Source organism: Narcine bancroftii, chromosome 8 (genome assembly GCF_036971445.1).
Source record: "Narcine bancroftii isolate sNarBan1 chromosome 8, sNarBan1.hap1, whole genome shotgun sequence".
Classification (NCBI taxonomy): domain Eukaryota; kingdom Metazoa; phylum Chordata; class Chondrichthyes; order Torpediniformes; family Narcinidae; genus Narcine; species Narcine bancroftii.
Window position 1 is genome coordinate 139,604,030 of NC_091476.1, and position 12,271 is coordinate 139,616,300.

General features: G+C 38.7%; 1 protein-coding gene across 1 annotated transcript in view; it reads right to left on the reverse strand.

Annotated features, from left to right (window-relative positions):
* LOC138741250 (ATP-binding cassette sub-family G member 4-like) overlaps positions 1-12,271 on the reverse strand; it is a 125,789-nt gene that overhangs the window by 38,467 nt on the left and 75,051 nt on the right. Inside the window, exons 3-4 of the mRNA XM_069895029.1 lie at positions 1,216-1,333; positions 23-155 (exon numbers count right to left, since the gene is read on the reverse strand). Of these exons, the coding sequence (XP_069751130.1) occupies positions 23-155; positions 1,216-1,333 (251 nt within the window). The remainder of the gene's footprint in view (positions 1-22; positions 156-1,215; positions 1,334-12,271) is intronic.

The window sequence follows — 12,271 nt, forward strand, 5'->3', positions numbered from 1 at the left end:
TTTGTCTGTGCCATGTACATACCATCATGGCTTCCAGTACAGTGAGATGTGGTAACAACATGTCATCCTGCATGATGTAACAAGACATCTTCCTGAATGTTCGCAAATCCCGAGGCTGCCCATTTACAAGGATCTGGCCTTTCATTCCTGTTTTCCTACAAGGAACAGAATGGAAGGATAAAATGAAAAAAAAAACACTTTGTCAAAGTATCAAGTCACAAAGCACAGGGTCATTCAGCTGTTGACCAAACCTCAATACCCTCTCCTATAAATACTTTGATAGTGTTCTTCTTAACTACTTTTTTTGATAGTAAGTTCAACACTCCAACAATTATTTGGATTTATTCATAACCATCTCATTTTTTTTTAATATTTTTTTATTTTTCACACTATGAACCATACTGACCAAAATACACACAGACACATTTCCCTCTTGAATATACAGAGTGTCATATTTAAGATCCATGGCTCTGGCCTTGCTTGTGTCTTTGCAACTGCTTCCCTTTCAGAATCTTTTGAAAAATTTGGTCAGTCTTTATGTTCTGGGGTGGGGGGGGGGGGGAGGGAGGGGGAGAAAATGCTCTTCATTCGAAGGCCAAAAATGGTTCCTGTATTTTACTGCTGAGGAATGGCTTGGGTCTGAAACGTCGACTGCTTTTTTTACCTCCTGTGGATGCTGTGTGGCCTGCTGTTTCCCCAGCACTCCTGGGTGGTGCATGCAGCAGGAACTGACAGCTGTGGTTTAATGATGCATTGGACGTGCAGATTTTCATCTATGTCTCCTCCTACATGGAGATGCAATGTGAAACCTAGAGGGTCAATTTTAAAAGGGAGGTTTACAACCTCATGAATTCACCCTCAATTCTGATCATTTACATGGCATCTTCATTTTGATATCTCCTATTTATAATTTAATAGCATCTTTAGTTTGGTGCTGCTTATCAGAAATGGTTTTAGAGTAGATATATTGTAAGGAAAATGATCAGACACATCCAGAGCATGAAATACATGTCCTTTGAAGTATTCTGTGGTTCACCAGACTTTACAATCACCATTTCATGCTTGGCCCAGATCTATAAATAAGTGATTTTTTTTCCTTAAATGTTTTATGAGGTGCCTGAGATGCAGTAAATGAACTTCACTAACATTTACCATCTTTCCCCTATTAGACCAACAGTAATAATGATACAAGGATCACAAGCATCTGTCACTCACCTATATCCCGCCAAAATATTCATGAAGGTGGACTTCCCAGCACCTGAGGGACCCATAATGCCAATTAGCTCCCGACTGCAGAACCTTCCGGATAGGCATTTTAAAAGTGTCTTGTACCCTGAAATGTAAAGTTAAATAGGTGCATGATAAAATGGGGTTCATTGGAAAAGATGATCCCTTGGAAATTTATTTGAATTCAGGATTGACAGAAATCTCTGTGCTGTGTAGAGGGAGCTGGTCAGACAGAAAAATTCCTTTAAACTGAGAAACTGTCAAAAAACAAAGCTCGAGAAGGAAGTGACTTAGGAGTAGTCATCCCAGTGCAACAGAGAATATTCCCTCCAATGTTAGGGTAAGGGTCATGGTTAGGATAGTGTCGAACATATATCATCATTAAGCATAAGAAGCCCGTGAACATCCAATTGTATAGTCAAAACCTAGAATTGGTGAATATCCTGTTACAAAGGACATCCACGCTCTAGTAAAAGGATAACATTTACTTTACAGTGAAACAAGGAAGTCGACTGACACCAACTGTGGTAAATATGCAAAAATGCCGCAGCGTCTGTAGGAAACAAAGATATATAAAGTCAATGTTTCAGGCCTGAGCTTTAATCAAGGCAGGAGCAAAATGCAGACAGACACCTGAATAAAAAGCTGGGGGGAGGAGGGAAGAAGGGGCAGGGGGAGGAGCACAGGCCAAGAGCCAAAAGGCCGTCAGTAGACGTGGATAAAAGGGCAGGAGAGAAAAGCTGAGGATTAATCGGGGGAGGAGGGTAGCTCTGTGAGTGCAAGGAATGTAACATAGTATGAAATAGTATGTCTGTAAATGCTATGTTAACCCAAGTGAATGGTTTGTCTGTTGCTGGTAATCAAGTCTGGCTCAGAAGAGGTGATGGAAATAATATCCAGAGCCAGCTCCACAAGACTCTCCTGAGCCCCAGAATTGCCAGGGAGGCTTGAGTGATTACAAGTCTTATCATTATTATTATGATGATGACCCTTGGGATCCAGGAGAGATCTTTTGGCACATCATAGGCTGAGAAAACATCGTTGCTGCTGCATTACCTTTCAAGAGAGTCATCTCAAACTGAAATGCTCATGGTCTTGTGTTAAGTCTTCAACCTACAGCCTTGTGAGTCTGAGGACAGAAAGCTAATGATTCAACTCAGGACACCGAACACAACAGTTCGAGGGCAATAATACGCTGATTTAGTCAACTTGTGGGAAATCAACGACCAGCCATTCTCCTTTGCCCTCTACCAGAGCAAGTTACTAATTGTTATGTATACAAGTGTCCTCTCATCAGGCAACAGAGGGAAATATATATCCACCTTCAACATAGATTAGATCTTTAAATTATTGGAATGTAATTAATCATTGCCGATGGTATCATATCCTTATTTAAAATGGATGACATTTCCGGAGCAGCAAGAAAAAGACTAGGTTTTATTGGGAGCATGTTTGGAAAGAGGCAGCACTGTTATGGTGCCAGCGATCGAGATCAGGATTCGAAACCCATACTGTCTTGTAAGTATTTTGTATGTTCTCCCTGTGTCTGCATGGGTTTTCCCTGGGGGACCGGTTTCCTCCCATTGTTCAAAATGTGCCAGGGGTTAGAGGTCAATTGGGTGTAATTGGACGGCAGGGGTTCATGGGCCGAAAGGTCCTGGTACAGTGCTGTAGGTTTAAATTTAAATGTTGCCCTGATTTATTGCTCAAATGCTGCTAAATCAGACAATGTGATGAACAAGAGAGCTAGCGGATTAGTCAGAACACCTTGTCTGCAGCTGCTATGATTAACTAGAATTCTGCAACACTCTTGTCCTTCGCTGCTGCATTTAGCTAAATCCCTTCTGGTCAAGCCTGATATGTTTCTTTCTACTATTTGAAAAAGGCTACTCTGTTCTGATTCCTCTGCCAGTAGACACAATGTCTGAAGGCAGATATAATTTATGTAACTCCCCTCTGATCAAGATTCCCTTTATTGTCACGTAAGCAAAATGCACAAAAATCCTTTTGGGACTAAACATGAAAGTCTGCAGATGCTGGAGTCAAGTGCAATACACAAATGTGCTGGAGAAACTCAGCAGGTCACACACTATCAATAGAAAGTGATGGGAAACTGATGTTAGGTAGGGCCCAGCACAACCATTGGTTTCCCTTTACTTCATGTGGATGCTGTGAGCCCTGCTGAGTTTTTGTGTATTTGTGTATTCCTCAAAAATTCTTTTCCTTCATTTGTCCTGTAAAGGTACAGAAAGCTGTGCTACTGGTCCAGTGCCATTATCAAGACAAGAAAGAGAAGCTAAAGAGTCTCTCCAGAGACACCGAGAGTCCGTGGATCCTGCTGCCTCCTCTAATGTTGCCATCTCCTGCATCCCGGTAACGTCTGTAACTTCATGGCCTTCAGTCTGTTCTAGCAGTGAAACCAACTCGTCATATCCAAGTTCTATCTCCTCAATCCCCGGTTCTGAACCTTCGAAAAGAGTTAGGAGGCTGCCAGTTGCCAAGCCCCTTTTGGAGCCCTGCTCACGCTCGGCATCCTGATGAATTCTACCTGGTACCCACAGGCCAGTCGCCAGCAACCCATGGCCTGGTGTGAGGTCTTTGGCCGTAGAGACCTGGGCTGGTCTGCTGCTGTAGTTTTCTGTCCCCCAGGGTCATCTCCAGGCTTTTGCGTTTTGGCAGAGGGGATATTCTCCTACTTTGCTTCCCTGCATTGGAGGGACAATTCCTGAGAAGGGGATGGGAGAAGGAGTAGCGGACAGGAGTTTCCCAGACTGATCGGTATTTAATAAGCCATGCCAAATCCTATGCCTCCATGTGCGTAGATATCAAATGCTGACAAGTTCAGAGTTGGGTCTGATGCATACTGTGGTCAAAGAGACTTCCTGAACTCACACTGTATCAACAAAGAGTAGAGTGAGGGTGGGAAATGAATTTAAAATTTATCACCATCAGATAAGGAAAATAATCAAAGCTTTAAAAAAAACATTGTTGGAAAACACTTCGATGACGTTAACAATGAAGTTTCCTTTCAGCATCTTAATTTATACAAAAGGAAACATTAATTTCTCTTTTTTTTTTTTTTTTTTAAATTTTTTATTTTTCACACCATAAATCACAATAGCCATGATATACACTTTTTCTTTTCCACACATTTACAGTGACTTTTTCTCCCTCCCCCCTCCCTCCTCCCAAGCCACCCCCCCATCCCCCCCCCTCTCATCCATTTTAGTTATACAATCTAGGTTGCATTAATTCAGTTAGACAATGTTGTCATTCAACAAAAATACACCAGAAATTCTACTGAGTCCATTCTTTTCTTTTCTTCTCCTTCCATCAACTTAGGTAATGTTTGTTCCCGGTAGGTTTTCGCTATTGTATTTAATGTAAGGCTCCCATACTTGTTCGAATATTTCAATATTATTTCTTAAACTATATGTTATTTTTTCTAATGGAATACATTTATTCATTTCTATATACCATTGTTGTATTTTCAAATTATCTTCCAATTTCCAGGTTGACATAATACATTTTTTTGCTACAGCTAGGGCTATCTTAACAAATCTTTTTTGTGCATCCTCCAAGTCAATTCCAAATTCTTTATTTTTTATGTTACTTAGGAGAAAGATCTCTGGATTCTTTGGTATATTGTTTTCTGTTATTTTATTTAATATCTGATTGAGATCATCCCAAAATTTTTCTACTCTCTCACATGTCCAGATTGCATGAATTGTTGTTCCCCTTTCTTTTTTACATCGAAAACATCTATCAGATACTGTTGGGTCCCATTTATTTAACTTTTGCGGTGTAATGTATAGTCTGTGTAACCAATTATATTGTATCATACGCAGCCTCGTATTTATTGTATTTCTCATCGTTCCAGAGCATAACTTCTCCCATGTTTCCTTTTTTATCTTTATATTTAAATCTTGTTCCCATTTTTGTTTAGTTTTACCATTTGTTTCCTCATTTTCCTTTTCTTGCAGTTTAATATACATATTTTTTATAAATCTTTTGATTAACATTGTATCTGTAATCACATATTCAAGGTTACTTCCCTCTGGTAAACTCAAGTTGCTTCCTAATTTATCTTTCAAGTAGGATCTCAGTTGGTAATATGCCAGCGCTGTATCTCCCGTTATATTGTACTTATCTCTCATTTGTTCAAAGGATAAGAATCTACTTCCTGAAAAACAATTTTCTATTCTTTTAATCCCTTTTTTTTCCCATTTTCTAAAGGCAAGGTTGTCTATTGTAAAAGGGAGTAGCTTATTTTGCGTCAATATTAGTTTTGGTATTTGGTAATTTATTTTATTTCTTTCTACATGAATCTTCTTCCATATATTGAGGAGATGGTGTAATACTGGAGAAGTTCTATGTTGTACCAATTTTTCGTCCCATTTATATAATATGTGTTCAGGTATCTTTTCCCCTATTTTATCTAATTCTAGTCTCGTCCAGTCTGGTTTTTCCCTTGTTTGATAAAAATCTGATAGGTACCTTAATTGTGCGGCTCTATAATAATTTTTGAAGTTTGGCAATTGTAAGCCTCCTTGTTTATACCATTCTGTTAATTTGTCTAGTGCTATCCTCGGTTTCCCCCCTCTCCATAAAAATCTCCTTATTATTTTCTTTAACTCTTTGAAGAATTTTTCTGTCAGTTGTATTGGCAATGCCTGAAATAAGTATAGTATCCTTGGAAAAATGTTCATTTTAATACAGTTTATCCTTCCTATCAGTGTTAGTGGTAGCTCTTTCCAATGCTCTAAATCGTCCTGTAATTTTTTCATTAGTGGATTGTAATTGAGTTTATATAATTGGCCTAGATTTTTGTTTATTTGCACACCTAGGTATCTTATTGCCTGCGTTTGCCATCTGAATGGGGATTCCTCCTTAAATTTTGAGAAATCCGCATTATTCATAGGCATTGCTTCACTTTTATTTACGTTTATCTTGTATCCCGACACTTCTCCATATTCCTTCAATTTCTTATATAGTTCTTTTATTGATAGTTCTGGTTCTGCTAAGTACACTATCACATCATCCGCAAACAGACTGATTTTATATTCCCTGTCTTTTATTTTTATTCCTTTTATATTATTATCTCTTCTTATCGATTCTGCTAGTGGTTCTATAGCTAGCGCAAACAATAATGGTGATAGTGGGCATCCCTGCCGCGTTGACCTGCTTAAGTTAAATTGCTTTGATACATGTCCATTTACTGTCACTTTCGCTAACGGTCCCTTATATAATGCTTTAATCCAATTAATATACTTCTCCGGTAAACTGAATTTTTGCAATACTTTGAACAAGTAATTCCATTCTACTCTGTCGAAGGCCTTCTCTGCGTCTAAAGCAACTGCTACTGCCGGTGCTTTATTTCCTTCTACTGCATGAATTAAGTTAATAAATTTACAAATATTGTCTGTTGTGCGTCTTTTTTTGATAAATCCAGTTTGGTCTAAATTTACCATTTTCGGTACCTGTTCTGCTAATCTGTTCGCTAATAGTTTAGCTATTATCTTATAATCTGTGTTTAGCAGAGATATTGGTCTATATGACGCTGGTGAGAGTGGATCTTTCCCTTGTTTTAGTATCACTGTAATTATTGCTGTTTTACATGAATCTGGTAAGTTTTGTGTCTCATCAATCTGGTTGATTACATCCAGGAGGGGCGGTATTATTAGGTCTTTAAATGTTTTGTAGAATTCTATTGGGAGTCCATCCTCTCCTGGTGTCTTATTATTTGGTAAATTTTTTATTATCTCTTGTATTTCTACTGTTCCAAATGGTTCTGTTAATTTATTTTGTTCCTCTATTTGTAGTTTTGGTAGTTCAATTTTAGTCAAAAATTCATCTATTTTCCCTTCTTTCCCTTCGTTTTCGGTTCGGTATAATTGTTCATAGAATTCTCTGAAGTTTTCCTTAATTTCTTTTGGATTATATGTAATTTGTTTGTCTTTTTTCCTTGTTGCCAATACCATTTTCTTAGTTTGCTCTGTCTTAAGCTGCCATGCTAGGATTTTGTGTGTTTTTTCCCCTAGTTCATAATATTTCTGTTTTGTCTTCATTATATTCTTCTCCACCTTATATGTTTGTAATGTTTCATATTTTATTTTTTTATCCGCCAATTCTCTTCTTTTGGTTGTATCTTCCTTTATTGCTAATTTTTTTTCTATGTTTATTATTTCCCTTTCCAACTGCTCTGTTTCCTGATTATAGTCCTTCTTCATCTTGGTTGCATAACTTATTATTTGCCCTCTAATGAATGCTTTCATTGCGTCCCATAGTATAAACTTATCTTCCACTGATTCCGTATTTACTTCAAAGTACATTTTTAATTGTTTTTCAATAAATTCTCTAAAATCCTGTCTTTTAAGTAGCATGGGGTTTAATCTCCATCTATACATTCTTGGAGGGATGTCTTCTAGCTCTATTGCCAATAACAGGGGTGAGTGGTCCGATAATAGTCTAGCTTTATATTCCGTTTTCCTAACTCTCCCTTGTATGTGGGCTGATAACAGGAATAGGTCTATCCTTGAGTATGTTTTATGTCTAGTCGAGTAGTATGAGTATTCCTTTTCTTTTGGGTTTTGTTTCCTCCATATGTCCACAAGTTTCATTTCTTGCATTGATTTAATTATAAATTTGGTTACTTTGTTCTTCCTGTTAATTTTTTTCCCCGTTTTATCCATATTTGGATCCAAATTCAGATTGAAATCCCCTCCTATTAGTATGTTCCCTTGCGTATTAGCTACCTTCAAAAAGATATCTTGCATAAACTTTTGATCTTCTTCGTTAGGTGAATATATATTAAGTAGATTCCAAAGCTCTGAATATATCTGACATTTTATCATAACATATCTCCCTGCTGGATCTATTATTTCCTCTTCTATTTTAAATGGCACATTTTTGCTAATTAATATAGCCACTCCTCTTGCTTTTGAATTATACGATGCTGCTGTTACATGTCCTACCCAATCTCTCTTTAATTTCTTGTGCTCCAATTCAGTTAAATGTGTTTCTTGGACAAATGCTATATCTATTTTTTCCTTTTTCAGTAAATTTAGTAGTTTCTTCCTTTTAATTTGGTTATGTATTCCATTAATATTTAGAGTCATATAGTTCAGCGTAGCCATTTTATATTTTGTTTATCTTCTCTTTCCGTTTTTCCATCATTACCTTTCCTCCTTTTCCATTTCTGTTTTCTTATTTTCAACTCTTTACCAGACAACATTCCTACAACATCCAACATTTTCCTTATTCTCCTATTTCTATCTTCTTTATCCCCAATCTCCCCTTCCCCTCCTGAGTTGCCCTTTATCCCTTGTCGGACAACCACATCTCCCCTCTCCATTTGGATTTGCGAATCCACTCGCAAGCGTCAACTGATTTTGCAGTGACCGCTCTTTTCCCCCCACCCAGCCCCCCCCAGAAAAGATTTCGTTTTTTATATGTCACAAAGGTCACTCTTTTAGTTCCCTCCTTATTCTCTCTATTCCATTACCTTCCCTTATTAATTCTTGTCTATACTTTCTATGTTTTCCTCTAATTACAGATACTTTCACATATGCCCGTTGTCTCTATTCACTCTTATACCTCTTTACCCGCATACATATCAATCGTGGTCATTTTTACCCTCCTTACCCGTCTTCATCCCTCAGTCTATTTTTGTCTTTACCCACATACATATCAATCGTGATAATTTTTGCTCTCATTACCCGTCTTCATCCCTCAGTCTATTTTTGTAATTGTTCTGCAAATTTTCGTGCTTCTTCTGGATCCGAGAATAGTCTGTTTTGTTGTCCTGGAATAAATATTTTCAATACCGCAGGATGCTTCAGTGTAAATTTATATCCTTTCTTCCATAAAATCGCTTTTGCTGCATTGAACTCTTTTCTCTTCTTTAGGAGTTCAAAGCTTATATCTGGATAAATGAAGATTTTTTGCCCTTTATACTCCAGTGGTTTGTTGCCCTCTCTTACTTTTTCCATTGTCTTCTCCAGCACCTTTTCTCTTGTAGTATATCTTAGGAATTTTACTACAATAGATCTTGGTTTTTGTTGTGGTTGTGGTTTAGGGGCCAATGCTCTATGTGCTCTTTCTATTTCCATTTCTTGCTGTAGTTCTGGACATCCTAGGGCCTTAGGGATCCATTCTTTTATAAACTCCCTCATATTCTTGCCTTCTACATCTTCCTTAAGGCCCACTATCTTTATGTTATTTCTTCTGTTATAATTTTCCATTATATCTATTTTTTGGGCTAGTAATTCTTGTGTCTCTTTAGTTTTTTTATTAGATTCCTCCAATTTCTTTTTTAAGTCTTCTACCTCCATTTCTGCTGCTATTGCCCGTTCTTCCATCTTGTCCATTTTTTTCCCCATTTCTGTTAAGGTCATATCCATTTTATTTATTTTCTTTTCTGTGTTGTTTATTCTTCTTCTTAAATCATTGAATTCCTGTGTTTGCCATTCTTTAAATGACTCCATGTATCCTCTAACAAGAGCAAGTACCTCCTTTACCTTGCCTATCTTTTCTTCTTCTATTTCCCTGTACTCTTCCTCTTCCTCTTCTTCTTCCTCTAGGTTGACCATCTGTTGTTTCTTTGCTGCCCTTTCCTCCTCTTCTTTCTTGTTTCTATTGTCTTCTGTGGTCTCTTCTTGCTGCAGGTGTTCTGCAGCTGTCGTTGCCGGCTGTGGAGATCGACTCCCCAGCTGGTCCCCCCTCCCGTCGGTGTGTTTTTTTGTATGCGCATCGCGCATGCGCGAGGAGTCGCGCATGCGCGGTTGCGCACTTTTACTCGGCTCTGTGAGCCATTGTTGTAGTTCTCTTTCTACCGACCTGAGGTAGTGGGGTCTTCTCTCCGCAGCGGGCCTCTTCGGACAGGTAAGGCCTTCACCTTTTTCCTCCGTTGTCTTCTCTTCCTCTCTTCTTTCCGTTGATTTTGATTTTTCTCCTTTTGTCTCCATCTTCTTTCCACCTTTATATTCACTTTTCTTTAACTTGTATTTCTGTGCCTTTGTATTTTCTCTTGTTTTTCCCGACTTTTCTGGAGAGGGCTGGAGTTCACCGTCCGGCCACTACTCCATCACGTGACTCCTCGGAAACATTAATTTCTCCAAGCTGAGATGCAACAGTTGATGAAAGGGAGGTTGGCTTTTCAAAACTGCTGGTTCTTCACTCAGACGTATTTTAAACTTCCATTATATACCAACAGTTAGCAAAATCTCTGTGCAGAAGCAAATCTTGTTATGATTAGCAATGTGTTTGGGAGGTAGATGACATCATCATGGAAAGGAATGGTCCCAGCAACCTCCCTCTATCCCACTCCACTCCTCCTCAACTTGATCATCTCCTCCAGTCTGGATTCCTCCGAGATATCTATTTCAGGCTTATTAACTCATTGAGAATCATCCTTCAAATCCTTTAACCTTTAAGCTTATGGGAAAGATTTAAGTGTCTGGAGGGGGGCCATTTTTAACCACACAGAGGATAATGGGTATATAGAACAAGCTACCACAGGAAGTGGCGGAGGTGGGCACAATTGTAATGTGGGAAAGCCATTTAGACCGGTTCATGGATAGAATTTACAGGATTGGGCCGAACACAGGAAAACAGGTCCAGCCTGGGTACACAACTCAATTGGCATGAACAAGTTGGGCTGAAGGGCCTGCCTCCATGCACTAAGACTCATTTCTCCATGTCTCCCCTTTTAGGTGCTTTCAACCATGGACCAAGCATTCAGACACCTGCCCAAATATTACAATAGCTCAGGGTCAACTTTGCCTCGAGAATACTCTAGAATACTGTATTAAATGTTATCATTGTGTAGTAAAGTGAGAAGAAATAAATTGAGTGAATCCCATTGATATAAAAGCTGCAAACTACTGGGCAGATATTTTATTTTTATGCAAGCCTATTAGAAGGGTGGAGATGAAGTTGCAGTGCGTGATTTTATACAGAAATATTCCATGTGAGTGAATAGGTTTCCTTTGGAAGCCCTGGCTTCTTCCCACGTCCCAAAGACATACGAGTTGTGTAGGTTAATTGGCCAATGTAACTTACCCCAGTTATGTACATAGGTGGCTAGTAGAATCTAGGGGAAGTTGATGGGAACGGGTGAAGAACAAAATGGGACTATGGGTTGTCATTAACTTGGTGGGCAGTCACTGCTCAGCGGGCTTAATGGGTTACTTGTATTTTAGGTTGTGCTATTATAGGTTGTCTATCACTCCTTGCCCCATGAAACTGCTTTACCCTGGTGCAACCTAATTATAAACCGTCTTTCTGAGAGAATCCTTTCAGTTCATGATAGCAAAACAGATCCCAGAAGATTAATGCTGAGGTGGCGTGGTGGGGTTCAGGTCACAGTATAAACATATATCCATGCATCTTACCAATTAGAAGACTGCCCTGCTGAGCTAAATGCTTCACCTCATGCCCAGCTCATGCTGGTCTGATCTGGAAAAGAGTGCTGGTGAATGGATTAACATAGAGCGAGCATTTCCTTTCCACATAAGTATAAAGGATGCCTGTGTGATAGTACAGATTCTATCACCAATGTGTATATGTACATATGTACCGATGGTAGGTAGTGTAGGATGATGGTGATTGGCTGAGAGCATAGCCACACCTACTGGCAGGACTTAAAGGATTGCTCCTAGCCAGACCAGGTCATTCTGGACTGGTCGACCTACTTGTGATAGGCTCCAGTCTTTTAGTTAATTAAAGCCTTGGTTTGGATCAACAAGTCTTTGGTTCTTTCGACGCGCATTACAGCCTGTTGCTCTACTAAGCAGAGAATCTGGTGGGAATGAATAACATCAGATACGGTGCAGAGACTGGGGAATGTGGGATTATTGTTGTCAATAACACTCAAATTGAAAAAGGGATGAGAAATATCGATTTCTACAAATAATTATCAAAACAGGGGATACATTGCTGGAAAAGGTGATTATTCCTTCTGAACTTTCAATAGACAATTGAAATTGTCTTTTAGGGAAAAGGTCAAATGTTGAAGAACCTATCAAAAGAGCTTGCATACTGT